The sequence below is a fragment of the Mesoplodon bidens genome, assembly GCF_964165515.1.
Source record: "Mesoplodon bidens genome assembly, chromosome: 8".
Taxonomy (NCBI): domain Eukaryota; kingdom Metazoa; phylum Chordata; class Mammalia; order Artiodactyla; family Ziphiidae; genus Mesoplodon; species Mesoplodon bidens.
The window spans coordinates 53,653,294-53,670,708 of NC_138165.1; the positions used below are offsets into that span (position 1 = coordinate 53,653,294).

General features: G+C 33.7%; 1 protein-coding gene across 1 annotated transcript in view; it reads right to left on the reverse strand.

Annotated features, from left to right (window-relative positions):
• Nucleotides 1–17,415, reverse strand: part of KYNU (kynureninase) — a 103,961-nt gene that overhangs the window by 52,958 nt on the left and 33,588 nt on the right. The window contains 4 exon segments of the mRNA XM_081242004.1: nucleotides 4,062–4,208; nucleotides 6,961–7,035; nucleotides 8,245–8,316; nucleotides 9,878–9,939. Of these exon segments, the coding sequence (XP_081098130.1) occupies nucleotides 4,062–4,208; nucleotides 6,961–7,035; nucleotides 8,245–8,316; nucleotides 9,878–9,939 (356 nt within the window).

The following is a 17,415-nucleotide window of genomic DNA, read 5'->3' on the forward strand; positions in this document are numbered from 1 at the left end:
GCATAAACAGGAAACTGCTAGGTTTTTCTGGGAAAGACTTTGCACTTTGGATGAAAGGGACAGATAAAGCTATACTGCTACTTCTCCCTTCGTCTTTCTCTCTGCTGTAAATAGAATTGTGCTATCTGAATTTGGGACAACTCTCCTTGTGACCATGACATGAAAAGACTGAAGAAAATCTAAGAAAGCCCTGGAGATGTCACACAAACACTACTCAGTTGCTGAGTGCATCCTAGCAGCCTCCTGCCTCAAGTCTTCTGTGGTGAGAAAAGTAAATCCCTAACCTTTGGCTAATTTTTCTCCGGGATTTTGTTTCTTGCAGCTGAAAACCTTCATAAGTGATTCAGGAATATTAAAGGAAAGGCTAACCCTGAGGGTAGAATTAAGAAGTGATTGGTTGAAAAGGTAAAGAACAGGAAAATGTCAGAGTTGAGTCTAAAGGTCTATAAGGATGGTGGCATGAAACAAACAGTAGGGATATTCTGGAGGGAGACAAGTCTGGAACATACTGATCTCAAGGTGCATATAGGACTTCAAGGTGTAATAGGCAGATGCTCATAAATAACAATTTTCAAGTGTGTGAGTAGCCTGTAGCTTTTACTTGACAGTGAGAGCTGAGTCGTGGCAGTGGTTAAAAATCTTTAGGGATAGTAATTCAAAGGACAATGTGGAACATTCAGTGAGTGTAGACAAAAATAAATTATTAGTAGAAATAAGTAATAGTATATGAAAAATATATAAATATAGAAGTAAGGCAGAGCTCCAAGATGGTAGGTTGGCCAATAATATAAAATTAAGTAGATGGCTTCTAAGACAAAATATGAAAGTGTGTCTTCAAACTGATGTCTCTTTTCACATGCTGGCCTTCCCTTATAATATGGCCCTCTAGCCTGATCTTATGCTTAATTTTCCTTGACCTCTCACACTTGCCACCATCCCAGGGCTTCGCCTCAGTTAAAAAAAGTCTCAGCATTCCCTAAATTCATTATGTGAGTCAGAGCCATCCTACCAACTGTTCTTTTATTAATTTATTTATTTTTCCTTTTAGATGATCACTAGAAATCTTGTATTTTCTCTTTCCATCAGAGTCAATTTCTATACCACTTACAACAAAAAGACAGATAACCAAATACAAAACTGGGCAAGACACTTGAATAAGCATTTCATAAAAGAAGATTCTGAGACAGCTAGTACACATTTGAAAGATCCTCAACCTCATCAATAGTCAGAGAAGTGCATATTAAAACTACAATGAATTATTATTACAAACTAATCAGATTTGCTATTGGTGAGAATGAAGAGCAACAGAAACTCATACATGCTAGTGGGAGTATATGACAAATTGATACAAACCTTTGGAAAGTTGGCATTGTTGATTAGGATTTAACATATACATACTTTATGTTCCAAGGATTCTAATTCTAGGTATATATTTAACAGAAATGGGTATGAAGGCATACCCAAAGAAATTTATAAGAATGTTCACAGTAGAATTTATTGTAATGGCCCTCAAATGGAAATGAAACTCAAATATCTATTCTGATTAGAATGGAAAAAAATAAATTGTGATCTATTTCATACACTATAATAATATAGTGAAATGTAAAGAAAAACAGGCAAAACTGCTACATACAATATGGATGAACCTCACAAATATAATAGCAAATAAGCAAGACACAAAAGAATATATGTTAATCCATTCATATACAGTTTAAAGATGAGCAAAGCTTATATATTTTATATATTTTATATATATATATATATTTTATATATGGTTAGAAGTCAGGAGAGGAGGTAATAGGCAGTATTTGGGAGAAGGAGGATTCTGAGTGTTTTAAATGTTCTAGAAGTTTCTTGATGTGGGTGATGGCTATAAGGGTTCAAAATAATTCATCAAGACACTTATGATTTCTGCTTTTTTTGGTATACATGTATTTCTTTAATAACATGCTTTCAAAATTCCTATCCCCACTTCCCTTTCATAAGAAGTTTCTACTTCAGAATCTACTCCTGTTGACTTTTATTAATCCATCATTTTTGGTTCCAACCATACTTCTGGAAACTTTCATCTTTTTTATGTCACTTAGCCATTCCTAGCAGTGGCTCTTTTATGACTTTTTTTCCCCTTGAATTTCCCAACTCTTTCTTGATTGACACCTTTAATTTTCTCTTTGTCTCTCTCTTCAGCCTTTCTTTGACTGAAAACTCAATGAGTTTTACCTGGTAGGCACTTACCATATTTTTTACGTGAAAGAAAGCTTGCAAAATACTGAGAGAATGGTTTTAGTAAGCAAAGTAGTTAAGAAGAAGAATTACAGGGCTTCCCTGGTGGCACAGTGGTTGAGAGTCCGTCCACCTGCTGATGCAGGGGACACGGGTTCGTACCCCGGTCTGGGAAGATCCCACATGCCGCCAAGCGGCTAGGCCCGTGAGCCATGGCCGCTGAGCCTGCACGTCCGGAGCCTGTGCACAACGGGAGAGGCCACAACAGTGAGAGGCCCGCGTACCGCAAAAAAAAAAAAAAAAAAAAGAATTACATATAACATCTACTAAACAAGTTTATTTTGCTTTTTAATGGGAAATGAAAGGAAATGTATATTTAAGCCACTTTCTATAACTTCATATTTGTTGAGGACAGTGGAAGGTGGGAGGGAACCACCATTTAACAGTAGAATGTGTACAATCCAAGAGATATTTTATACCCTTCATAATCAACACTGCACTTATGAAGTGGGTCCTGTTATCCCAAATTAACAGTTTTGAAAACAGAAACTCAGAAAAGTCAAGTAACTAGCTTGCTTGAGATCATGTAAGAATTAAATGACCTAGTCAAGATATGAATTTCAGACTGAGTGATTCCAAAACCCATGATCTTCCTTCTTTACCATCCTGCCTCATTTCTATGAAGTTTAATGAGACATGCATGTATACTAAGGCAATCAGGGACTTCTGATTACTTGCATAACATTTTAAAATATATTTTATTGGCCTCCCTTTATTTTGGTGATTAACATTTAATATCTAAATTAAGAAGACATTATCTTTATATCTTTTGTAATGCACCACTGTCACAGTTATCCATCAAACCAGTTGGAAGTCTTGGTTGGAAATTCCCAGAGACTGCTGATAACGGTGCTAAATTTCTTTTCATTAGTTCCCTTCATTAACTTCAATAACTGAGTATATTAACTAGATATCACACATATATTAATCCCATAACTTATTAATGTTCAGAGTATAATTCAGTTGTCACCTTCTTAAATACATGATTTGATTGCTGAATCAAATAGAACTGTTATTTAAAGATTTTAAATACAAACTGTAACTGTTTAATGTTGTTCCTCTGATTTCTTTTCTTTTTCCTTAGGCACACAAATACTAAAAACACTTTCTTACAAGCACTTATATATAAAGAGCTACTCTTTCACAATAGCAAACTATGTAAGTGTTATTCAGTAGTATTGAGGGAAAATTGATTGTTATAGGCAGTATAATGGCTTCCTAAAGTAAACTGGGTAAAACTCCATCTACTGATAAACTTTTATTCTCCATCTCCCCTTTTTCAGGTAATAGTGTTAATGAGCATGGATTATATATAGAATGAGTTATAGTAATGACAAAGCACCAGAGTTGAGCTTCTAACAGTCCTACTATATAGTTACTATCCTAAGTATTGTCTGCTTCCTGCTGACTGAGCAGCTCTGTACCAATGACATCACTTATAGGAAGCTCACCTATACTGCTGATTAGAGGTAGACATTGGGAGAGCAGATGCTAATAAGGAGGTAAGACCACAAAAGTGACAAAAAGAGGTTTAAATAGAGATGCCTAAGGCAAAATATATATATATATTCTAAAATATATTTAATATATTATATATATATGTCATATATCATATATATGTCATATATCATATATATGATATATATCTTACTCTTTTTTTAAACTCTTTAAATAATTTTACACAGACACAAACAAAGGTATTTTACTAGAAGTGCAGTTGAATACTCCTATAGAGTGATGTTCTGGACAAGGGGCAAAGGAGGAAATGACGTACATACCTTTGCTTGTCCGGCTTTTGTGATGGCAGGCATATTAAAGAGCTGGCCAGTATAAAAATGCAGACCACTGAACAGGATCACTGCAATAGAGTCACCTTCATTCTCAATTACTTCAAGGATATCCTCTAATCTCAGTGTTTCTTCCCCCTAAAGTCACGTTAGGCACAAGTTACATTATATCCACAATAACAAATTTGTCCCTTTACATTTCCCAATCTAAAATTCACCTTGAGATCTTTCCTACCGTAAGAAAAATCAGATATTTTTTTTCAAATTAATAATCTTCAAAAATCGGGAAAGAGCATGTATTTGAATATCTTTTTGTTATTAAGAAATGATAATAAAATAGTAAAAAAGGGGTTTATAAAGTATCTTTGCAAAACCCTACTGCTTGATTTTATTCTTCAGTTTTTCACTTAATCTTTACTATTTACATACTTATAGATTGTTTCCTTCTTACTCCCATCAAATAAAATACCAGAAAGTACAGGATGTCCATAAAATATTAAATATCAAGGCAAATTTCTTGGAAATTAGTATTTTACTTATCAATCTAATATCATTTTTTCCAGAAAAAAAAGGCACATATACATCATTCATCTGAGTGTAACTTAACCAATATTTTCTATTAGTTTAAGAGTAAAATCTCCTCCATACCAATCTAAAGATCAAGATCCAAACATGAAGAAAATATCAATAAAACTTAATATTATCAAAGTTACTTTTCCCCCACAACTCCCCACCTAATACTAGTGATCAGTGACTTTCTGAAAATTGTGAATGAAATTAGGTTTGGTCTTATAAACAACTTGAGTGAAAATAACTCACTTAGATATACATAGTCTATTTGTATCCTGATAACTCTCATCTATTTATGAAGTCTTCATGGATTTTCTACAGTGCTAAATCTGACATGATTATGAAGTCAAAGCATCATTAACTACATTAATATGTGGGTAAAACTCATTAAGGCATTAATGAATTTTCCTTCAATTATTTTTAATTTTTGGTAACTTACTATTTGCCAGTTACTGTATCCCACATTAGGCATATATAATATGTATCACAAATATAATAATACTCTAATTTCTGCTAATAGTCTAAGACTTGTTTAAAAAATGATAATCTATAAAAATAGGATTGACAATGAAATCTTTGAATTATTAAGTGATGCATACTTTATACATAAAGAGAAGGATTTCAGTGATTCTAAGAAAAAATTCAGAGTAAAATTAATAATATCATAACCCCAAACTCTTTTTTCCCTTCGAAGAAGCTAATACAGTTTGTCCACCATAATTTCAAAAAAGTAAGGAAAGTGTTATATCTACTAATGCTTTATTTCTTTAAAGAATCAGTATTAAGCAAATAAGAAATATATATTTCAATGATAGATATGGTTCTCTCTCATGTTGACGTGCTCTAATCCAGTAATGCTAAAGAGTGGTCCCCAAATTATGATTAACTCATACAGCTCTACAACATTTGTCACTTTTATTATTTTTTTAAATATTGAGTATATTTTCCTGTGCTATACAGTAGGTCTTGTTGGTTATTTACCTTATATATAGTAGTGTGTGTGTTATCCCTCCCCTCCGCCCTGTCCCCCCGCCTTTCCCCATTGGTAACTGTAAGTTTGTTCCCTATTTCATTTTATTTATTTATTTGGCTGCATTGGCTCCTGGTTGCAGCACACAGGATCCTTGTTGTGGCATGAAGGATCTATCGTTATGGAGCGCGGGCTTCTCTCTAGTTGGCGGCAGGTGGGCTTAGTTGCCCTGCAGCATGTGGGATCCTAGTTCCCTGACCAGGGAGCAAACCTGTGTCCCTTGCATTGGAAAGCAGATTCTAAACCACTGGGCCACCAGGGAAGTCCCCACTTGTCACTTTTAAAGTAAAAACTTGTGATATATTAGTGGCTATGCTCATTTTTGCTGGAAATAAGCAATTTATGTATAACATATGAAACAGATGTTGTTCCAAAGCTGTGAGAACTTTCTATTCCATTAATTTATTGCATGTTGGCAAATAGAAGTGAATAGAGTAGACCTTTAATTTCTCAAATTAGTTCCGGGTTGAAAGAAATAAATGTTCAAACATTTATATATAGAATGGTTTAACAGCCTGGGAGCATCGTACATATGTGAAACCTAAAATTTATTCTGTGTGGATCTCTTGGTGCCAAAATTACACAAGATGCAGGGTTTATAGGTCAAAACCTGCACAACTTAGCCTTATATCTTTATTAATGTAAAGTGCACAGTATTTTAGACCTTGAACACATGGTCAAGCCTGACTAGGTATTTCCTTCATTGTCTGTTTAAATATAAAGGAATCTCAGAGATAAAGTAACTATCAGAAAGTCACATACCCAGTATGTTGGTGGGTCTGGGATTTCCCTGGGGAGTAATAGCGAGGTTCTAAGCCTAGTTTTTTTCTGCTACACCACATCCCTTTCTATTCCCCAGGCCAAGCTCAGAGGAAAATATTTGATCCTTAGATTAAGAGGGGCATAAAAGATAGGCATCATTCAATTTCAACAAGTATCACTAATTTTTAGCATGATTTCAATGGCACCCACAGGCAATGGCATTTAAAATTGAAAATGATGTATGCAATTTGTCATCTCCTCCCATCTCATTGAAAAATATGGTAGACTCCAGTGGTATTAATAGGAAAATAGTTTGCTTGTAATAGCCCTTGAAAAATTAAAAAAAAATACACTTCTGAGTTAATTCTCTATTTTAAGCAAAATGACCTAACAGTTACAGAGTATAGGCCTTTTATACTTTCTTGAAACTTCCATTAAAGTAATGAAGATAATAAACTTTTGAAGAAAATGAAGAAAAAAAATCAATACTAAATAGAAGAATAATGAATATTTATCTTTCTCATATACCTCTCTTGGCTTTATAAGCCTCATACTTTTCTCAGTGTTAAGTCCATGAAGTTGAAGCTGTGACTCAATAGCATACTGGAAAAGAAAGATGATTTATTAAATCAAGTCCAGTGTACAGAAGTACATTGAAATAACTCAGAAAAAATAATAAAATACCAATAAAAGCATATTATTGTATTAAATGCAAGGTCAAGGTTAAAAGTGACTAAACAATATATCAGAGAAGAATTGCTTAACATAATTTACATGCAACAGTCTGAACATTCTTTGAAACACAAAATATTAGAAATGGATGGAAATGTAGGGGTCATCTAGACTTTAGGAGTACAATAGATTTTTCGAATAAGATATTAAATCATCTAATGCAAGTCAAAACAGAGTTTACAAAATAACCAAAGTGAGCAGTGGGTATTTGCTAGGCTCCAACAGAGAGTACAGAAGTGGCTTGTCCTAGAAAGAGTAAGCTAGTAAAAGAAAAGGACATCAAGAAGTTCCCTTCATTGAGAGCCCAAGATATAAATGGGAACAAGAAATTTTAGGAACCTAGAAGTTTTTCAAAATAGGGGTTTGATCCTTTTTAGTAAGATCATGGTTATTAATTTGCATTAATTAAGTGCCTTAAAATTACAAGGTGTGGGCTAGAATACTTAGAAAAGACAGAAATCAAGTTTCTCCAGCACTAAAACTGAAATACAGCACTAAAACTGCAATATACTTTAATCTGTGTCTGTCTGTGTCTGGAACAATCATATTTCTTACCAACTGTGATTCCTGAAAAAGTAGCATGATTTTTTTTCTTGAACCACAAGAAATTCTTTTAGTCCTTAATACACTTTTTAAATTATAAAGCACCAGTAATTATGCTAGTGTGCTATGAAAACAAATGGACAAATAAATGTTTATATTCCTACTTTATGTACTTAAAAGGTTAAGTACTGGTATATGTATCGATTTAATTTCATAAAATAAAACAGCAACAAGAATTAATAAAACATTTATAACTGCACTTGATTTAGACCAGCGGTTTGCTCAATGTCTTTAAAAAGACTAATAAATCAGTGTTCCCATTCAATTCTTTCCTCCTTTAACACATGTTTTACTTGAACAAAAGAAATAAAGCTACAATCTATAAAAAAAATGCATAAATCAAAAACATTTGACAGATCTTTTTATTATAAGGTTACTAGGAAAAGACTAGTGAATAAACATTCAAGTCAGGCAAATGATATGCTGCTCCTTTAGGAAGAGTAGAAAGAATATAAATATAATTTGAAGAATCCTTACATGATCTGAAGGGAAGGCTTTAGCTTCTAGGAGAATTTTATACCGTTTGGGTGTAGGCTTGAAAAAGGATAACTGCAATGAAATGGATTTGTTGAGAAATGCGTTAATGCACAACTTAGACATTTATTCATTTTATATATACCACACTTTCATTTTATAATCTCCAGCATTTTAAAGGCATTCATTAATTACACAGCTAGATGTCTGTCAAAGGTACCTTCTCCGATTAGCCTTGTTTCCAGTAAATTCTAAAATGGAAGAAGATACTTGCTCATTATGTTTATCAATAGGAAAGCAAATTTGGGAGAAAATGTGAATCAGATAAGAACACATTCTCAAGCTTTACTTAAATGTTAATTGAAAAATTAACTTCCCAATGCGTTTAATGGCAATTTCTCTATTATGAGACAAATATCATGTTCTGTGTATATTTTATTTATATTGATTTATCTAGCACTGCAGAATTGGTTTCTAGTACATAAGATTTCTACAGTTTTATGATTTTATGAAATCTAATTTTAGGTCTAACTCAAAGTACTTTTGCCCTAATGAAACATTTGGCATTTCTAGAGACACCAGGGAGAAGTAGCTCATGTGTTCAGTGGGGCCTTTTCATTTCTCCACACAGTTCCTGGAGAAGCAATACTGACTGACAGTAATAACAGTGAGGATGATTACTACTGTTAATTGGATGTTGACCACTGGCCAGGGTGCTAAAGCGATTTTCACATATTATCATGTTTCATGTGTACGAGGTAGGTATCATCATCCTCATTTTTACAGAGGAAAAAATTAAGATTTAAAAACCCTTGTCCAAAGTCAAACAGGTATTAAGTAGCCTAGCTGGGAGCCAAGCCAGAGTTGTCTGAACTGAAAACTATGCTGTTTACCATCATAGTTAACATACTCCACAAGTACTTTCCTTCAGGCATATTTAATAATCATGTCTATATTTTATCAATATAAAATATCAGTATCTTAATTGTGCATCTTTGTCCTGTAGACGTTTTCAAAATCTCACTTAAAAATGTAATACAAATTTTTCTTAGCATCAAACAATTACTATAGGTAAGATATTTCAAATCAATAATATATTTGACATTCTAAGGCATACACATTATTAAGTTCTTAGGATGTAAGAAACACCTAAACACAGTGACTCATTTAAGGTACCAGGTCCTTTTTCTCCAATTTAGTTTTATTTTCTAATTCTTTTTTAATCTACTCCCCCAAAATTAGTCTACAAAGACATACTAATTCATAGTCCCACCCTGCTAAAGCCCAGCATATTGGAAAACTGTCTTTCTGAAAAGCTCACTGTTTGCTACCATTCGTACATCATTGTTTTGTGTGTGTGCAGCAGTTTTGCTTTTTACTCACTGTGACTCTTATTCCTTATGTTCTGAGATAAGAACTATTCATTATTCTAAAGCTCTTTGCAAGAGTCAATTCTCCCATGGTTATGAAGAAGCCATTCTATCCTGGTCCAACATTTCCTGGTAGAAATGAAAATAACCTCACAACTTATTTTTAAATAAGTAAGTAAACCTCCAAATTCTCATGGATTAAAGATTGAAAAATGTCAGATTCTGTAAACAGTGTATACTAAACATTGGTGGAAAAGGAAGCTTACCAATAGAAGATGTAAATTAACAGTCAAACCATTCATTAGGGCTATTTCTTTCTCATTGGCTCCTGCAAAATAAATATATCATAATTTAGATTTTTCTATTAGTTCTAAGAGTACCTGGAAAAACAAACTATCACTCCTCATCCTTAATGTTTTCAGAGATAAGGACACATTTGATGTGTCATCACAAAGAAATGGAAGTTTTCCCACTTGACTCATTTTATCAAACGATAGCTGGACTCATATGCACATAGCTAGCTAAAAATTATATTTCCTTTTGACATAGTAAATAATAATAACATAATAGTGAAGCATTTGCTAAACTAAAAATGATTTATCCTATCATCAGCTAGGTTGCTAAATTCCCACAGAGTACATTTTTGTGGTAAGTGTATCTCCAAAAGGAATCTAAAAAGAAATGAAAGCCCATCACATTTTTAAAGCTGGTTGTTTCTAACATCAAATTAAAATGCACCTTTAATAAAAGAAGACAATGTTGCTAAACATAATTCACTGTTATTACAGTGAGATATACAATACTGTAGTTCATAAGACAAAAGAGCTAGGAGCAAAGTACAAAGAGCTAAATAGCTCTGGGGTTTATTTATACACACAGATATAAGATAATATAGATATGTATTGTCTGATGAAGAAAACACACAAAATTAAGATATCCACTACACAATCATAATCTGATATAATTCCTGTTAACAAGGGTTTTGCCACTGGAAACAGACCCAGAGACAAAGCATACATTGAATACTTAAGAACTCAGAGCACAATAACAAAGATAATAATACTTTCCCTATTTTTAGTTCTTATGATGTCTCTTAAAGGCAGTTAGACCTGTTTAATAGGAATAGTGTCTCTTTACTATCACTGAGAAAAATGGGCTGTGAGCTTTAATGTTTGTAAGGCTGTACTAGGTATTAGAGAAAATGCATCATACAAGTCTTGCACTTTGTATCCAATGAGATACTTCTGATAGAGTCCCATTTTTACTAAAAGAATAGACAGTAAGTAGAATAATTAATTAATAGATAATTAATTAATAGATTTTAGGTTAAGTTCACTTGAGGGGAGGCCACTGGAAATAAGTGTATAACTTAGGAATTTATATTTCATCATAGCCATTTAAGGAAAGGCCTGTGTCTTCATTTAGTCAAGAAAAACTTTTTATTGCATTTGATGGATGGATTTCCCCATTTGAATGCAAGGTTGGTAAATAAATGGTGGCTGTTAAGAGATGTATCTCTGGTCATTGTAATGTGAATAGTGTCTCAAGTCAAGGGACAATAACGACAACCTCATTCTGCATTCCTAGCACTAAATAAAATGTCTCAAACATACTAGAAAGCTTAATTTGTATACAGGGGCATATGTCTTCTCCTACAGTATAAAAGTCTTTTTGAAATATGGTGAAAGAAATGCTGCAAGCTTTATTTTATTTGTTTCTTTGCATTATGGTATAAATTTTTACTGTTATTTCTGAAACAAAACATTATCTATTATATCAATATTATATAACCCTTAACTCCCTGGTAGCTCTTTACACACATCTTTTCTGAACACTATTCATTTTAATAAAAATTATTCTGGCAGGGAGCGTGGAAAGAGAGAACGAAGGAAAAATAATACATTTAGCCCTCCTTATCTGTGGATATGAAACCTGCGGATATGGAGGACGGACTGTATTCATGACACAACTCACTTTATATTAGGGACTTGAGCATCCTCCTATTTTGGTATCCGTGGGGGAGCCACGCCCCAAACATACTGAGAAAGCAGAATTAGTAGAAAGAAAAGCATTTGAAAGAATGTGGTGGGAAGAAAACAAAAGAGGAGAAAGTTCATAAATTTTATCACAAAATGAAAACAAAGAAATAGAAGAGGCAGGAAGGGAGGGAGACTCTCTATACAAGGTCAGGCATTTAATTTTTGCTTAATGTTACCTTCTGATTAAAATAATTATTCATTCTTCAGGAATGTTAGTCCTTCAAATAATAGTGTTCATTTTGGATCACCTAAAATTTTTCTCGCATGGAATGTGATGAACCACAAGTGCTAGGCTGAATTAATCTAGACATACACGTGGCCTTTCCTCCCCTCACTCTCAATGGCATGCTGACATTGGATCAATTCTTTGTAAATAATCCCTCACTGACTTGAATAATTTGTCTGCCCGCAAAAATTATCCCACCTTGGCACACTTTAAATTCAGTCAAGCTCTTCACAAAATGCCCTCCTCACCTGCTAACGAACTTTGTCAAGGAGAGGTTCGGTGTACTTAACGTGTGCGTGTGTACCTATGTATATCTAAGGATGGTGCAAATATTAATGCTGCAGAACATTAACAGAAATGTTTATTCCAAATATGACCTAAAGGCACTAAAGAATCAAGCGTTGTTAACATGAAAGGTCCACCAGTCAGACTGATTTTTAGCCTATTTTCCAAAGGAAATATATCTAATTGACCTATCTCTTTTGGTCCAATATGTATTTCTGAAATCAACATTTGTTGTTTTAAGATATTTCAATATTATGAGCATTCCATAAGACAAAAATCTTTTTTTTAAAGCAAGCTGAAATTATTTCAAGTTGTTTTTCTTTGTACCTTTTCTTTCTCCCAAGAACTTTTCGTGAAATAATGTTGAAACATCAATAACTAGAAGTATGAGCTGTAATTCCCTGTGCTATACAATATATCCTTGTTGCTTATCTATTTTATACATAGTAGTTTGTAACTCCCCTAATTTGCTCCTCCCTCTTCCCTCTCCCCTTTGGCAACCACTTGTTTTTTTATACATCCGTAACTCTGTTTCTGTTTTGCATATACCTTCTTTTGTATTATTTTTTAGATTCCACATCGGTGATATCATACAGTATTTGTCTTTTCTTTGTATGACTCCTTTCACTAAGCATAATATGCTCTAGGTCCATCCACACCCCTGCAAATGGCATTATTTCATTCTTCTTTATGGCTGAGTAATATTCCATTATATATGTATACACCACATCTTCTTTATCCATTCATTTGACTAAAATTCAATAAAAAATAAAAATAAAAAAAGAACTACAAGTATTGGGGGCAAATTTATTGGAGGCCAAGGTTTTTTTAAAAACTTCATGAAAACTTATGAGGATTTGAAAGAGTCTTTATTTTAGAAGATCATATAAAACTCACTGCAGTAAATGTAAAAATTTGAATTACTTCATCTGAGATGGGTGTGAGCCAGGGTTCTCATTTGAAGAGTGCTTTCTTGCTTGCTTATTTATTGAACATAACTTTTTGTTTACCAGAAGGTGAAAGTTATGTACAAGCACTGCCTTCTTATCTCAATGCCTGGCATGCTAACGTTTATTGAGCCCTTATTATGTGCCAACACTTCTAATGTAACTTGTATTATTTTCACAGTAACTTGATAAGGTTTCTACTTTGATTTCCATATTTATCAATGAGGAAACTGATGTGCACAGAAATGAACTAACTCGCTTAAGGTCTCACAGATAGGAAGTAGGAGACAAAATCTTACCCTCTCTTAGAAAAAAATATTAATTAAAATCTTTGTTCAAGGTAATATTTGGAAGTGTTGTCTACATTATCCACTCCCTGTAAGTCAAATATAGGAAGCCCATGTTCATTACCAACATCCCTCTGCATCTTTCTAGTCTTCATTTAATTTCAAATATTTTGCAAAGTGAGGTCAGCAGGGTTCCAGGCTGCTTAGTGTTTGATAAGAAGGTTAATGATGGATCTCATAACTGCCATACCATGTTCTGTATATTTTATCAAGCAGATGCAAATGTTAATTGTGGATTTTGTTGTAAGGTTTGTAGTTAGGCTAAGTCTGAGATCTTTGCACTCTGTTTTTCAAATAGCACATTCCTATGGCCTTAGAGGTGGCTAGTGTGTGGTTGAGGATTTATGACTTTGGAGAGAGCTCCCAGGGATTATTGCTTCTCTGAGGGTCAACCACAAGTTTCATAGAGCAAATTTATGTTCACATTACAACATTTTTATAAGCCGAAATGTATGTATCTAGCCCTTTGTGATGTTTATGTACCCAGGGAGAAGTAGGCTTAATAATAATACTAATAATATTCTTCAGCAATTCTATTTCTAGCATCTTGATAATATGACATTAACTATAAGGGAAAGTTATTCCATGTTTTGCAGAATTGTTAGCTCCATATAAAATGTTTTATTAATGGTTTTTCTTCTCATCTGAAATGGAAATTCTTTTCTATGTCTATGAATAAGTAGGGTTGCTCACTGTCTCTTCCTCTTCTCTATCTACTCTATCAATTTGTACACATAATAATTTTTATTATACTCCTGTTACTTCTTTTTGAGAAATTTTATGGCAAAATACAGGTTGTCGTTTTAAGAACCTGGAATATTCAGTCATAGTCCAAAATATACAACTTGTCTTTTTGTTCATGACACATTAAGACAGCCCACAAGTAGCAAAAATCAATTTGACTTCTGCTACTCTCTTCTGTAGTTAATACATAATTTTAAAATTTATTTTGTGATTTATACAATATCTACTTCCAAAGAGGATTTTAGGTTTCTTGTATTACATGTGAGAAAGAATGATTTTAAAAAATTGCAACAGAGTACTATATATGTGGATGAGAAACAAATTAGGAGCTATTAAAAAAAAATTTTTTTATTAAATATTTTTGCTACTTCAAACTCTACCAAATTTTCTCAGAACTTACTAGTAACCAAGGCAAAAGGGAACCTGCATGGGATTTGCAGCAAAGAAAATAAACATGAACAGACACACAATACCTTCTAAAAGAATCAATTCCTACTAAATCGAACAAAGTGAACCCATTCATTTTTCAACTTAAATTAAGAACTGTTTCTTGGACTAATATATACAATTTTAAAAGTAAAGAAATTTGGGGATAGATGATAGCCACTGAAATTAAAAAAAAAAAAGCTTTTAAAATATTGCTCATAATATACTTTTGCAGATACTGTCAACAAAAAAAAGTAGAAATATTTCTCCTGATACAACATAAACTGTAGAGAACAAAGTAAACATTTAATAAACTAATCATTAAACTAAAGATTTAGTTTAATGCACTGACAATATTTCAAATAAAATATGACAATGCATTTGTCATATTAAAGCTTGAAACTTTGAGAATATATATATACTGTATATATATATATATAATAAACAATACATATACTGTTTATTGAGTTTCATATGTACAAATGTGACTTTGCCCATTTCAAGACATAATTGTTATTTTTATATCCCGTATAATTAGGATCAAATGACTGTAATTTAATTTATACAACATTCAAGGACAAAAATCACAGAAAACATAATGAAGTTTGTCCCATACGTTACAGCTTTGTATGGTATTTCAAAGACACACAAAAATCCCTAAATCTAGAACTGATAAATATTCTTTAAACATTTTTAGTAAGCTCAATCTTCTTACTTATCTAAATAAATCTGAATATTTAGTTGTTGTTGTTTTTTAATTTCCTTAGAAATCATAATGAGATGTGGGCTGGTTTAAATTTCAGTGATCATTCTGACATGTGTGTTTGCTGGGCAACAAAACACATGCACATTTAATAAGTTGCAATAGAGCTATAAACTTTTAAACGATCAAAGGAAATCTTTTTGTAGGTTTTATGGGCTTCATAAATAAATCTCAGTAAATGATAGCCTTACCACTTCCCTGGCCTGTATATAAACATCTGAACTCCTCTTTAGAGGATGATAAATACTAATCACAAAATAATAGGATTAGAATGCAATTTATGTTCTGAAAGCAAATCTAGCAAAGAAAGAAACAGTCCACATCTAAGGAAAACATATATGCTCAGATCAAATTAATGCAGGATTTTTTTTTTTAATTTACATGTTAGGCATTTGAATGAATATAATAGGCGTCTAAAAAGTGAACATAAATGAAAGCATTGTCAAACAACTAATTAATACACCTGTAAATATAGTCCAGGATTGTTCAGGTGGGAATTCCCTCCATGAGAATATACACTCCTCTGGATAATGCTGTCAGTCTGATCAAATGCTCTGTGCTCCCAAGATCCTGACTGGTCTGGCAGGAGATGCTATGTTTTCACCTTTACCCACCCTGGCTGACAAGGTTCTGGCCTTAAGTTTGAGCCCCAAGCATCCAGGGCTCTGCAGATTCACCCTGGGGCTTCTTGTGAGAGTCCTGGACTCAGGCCCTACACACTCCTGGCTCCATGCACTATCCCCAGATATTGTGCTTCCAGCTTTCAACTGCTTCTTTCTTCAGCAATTGCTATATTTCTGGTCAGTAGGGATTTCTATTTAATTTTTTTTAGTGTTGCTGTATGTGTGTTAATCTAAATTTTTTTCTATCATTTCTCTGTTTTTGAAATAGAAGGGAGCATTTTCAGTTTGTACTTAATGTGTTAGCTTAAACTAGAAGCCAATCTTCTGATCCTACAATATAACCACATAAAACAGAAATGTGTGTAGTGTAATGATTACTCAGTAATAATTAGCAGCAAACAGAGCTTGTTGCTTTTGCTTGCAACCCTTTGATGGAGTGTTTTTTGTTTGTTTGTTTGTTTTTGTTTTAAACTTGCTGAATGGGACAGGTTACACATTCATATAGTTCATAAACTAAAAACAGGTTTTCCTTAAAGTCTGGTAGTTTGGGGTGTGTTAAGCACCCACTGTGTTCCCCGCTGTGCATGTGGTGAGGTTTGTCGTGCTATGAAAACCCATGTCAGAACCTTCAGATTGCCCAAATATCGCAGAGAAGACTTTTCCAGTCTCCTGCCTAGACACTGGGAGCTAAGTTAGCGTAGAGGTGGATAAACATTTATTTAACTCTGTTTTCACCAGGGAATATGTTATGGACTGAACTGTGTCCTCCCTGCCTTTACCAGTGAGATTTTAGTCTAATAGAGAATTCTAAGGACTAATTTTTAGTTGACTGAATACCTAAACTTGGGCAGTAGTCCTGCAACCTGGGCTGGGCCATCTAGGCCTGGTTCTCTACCATGTTGAGGCTTTCTGGGAAGCCAGCCACTTTGGGCAGGAGTAAAATGCAAAGTTGTTTACTGAGGATCTGGTTTGGGGTGGTTGGTTGGGGCAGAGGACTATATTTATGCTGGGGTGACTCCCAGAAATACATAAGAAAAAGCTAGAAAAACAATGTCCCTAAATTCTTTGTGGTATGTTTGCAAACTGCCTTAGATTGTTTTGACTATAAGTTTGAATCTCTCCTTGTTAAACACAGTACAAAAGCTTGAGGTTTCCTCTCCCTCTTGCAGCCAGTACAGAGGATGTAAATGGTGGCTGAAGACTGAGTAAGCTTCACCTGATTGGTGTGGGTGCTGGTCTCTTGTCAAATGTGTCCCTAAACTTCCTTCTCCTCACAGGCAAGCCCCCAACCAAACATCTAAGGAAGTGCTCCTTTCTTCCTCTTCTCCCTACATGGGGTTACCAGCAAAGCCAATACAACCACTACTTAGATAGAATAATGACTTCTGCAAATTCAAGGGTGTT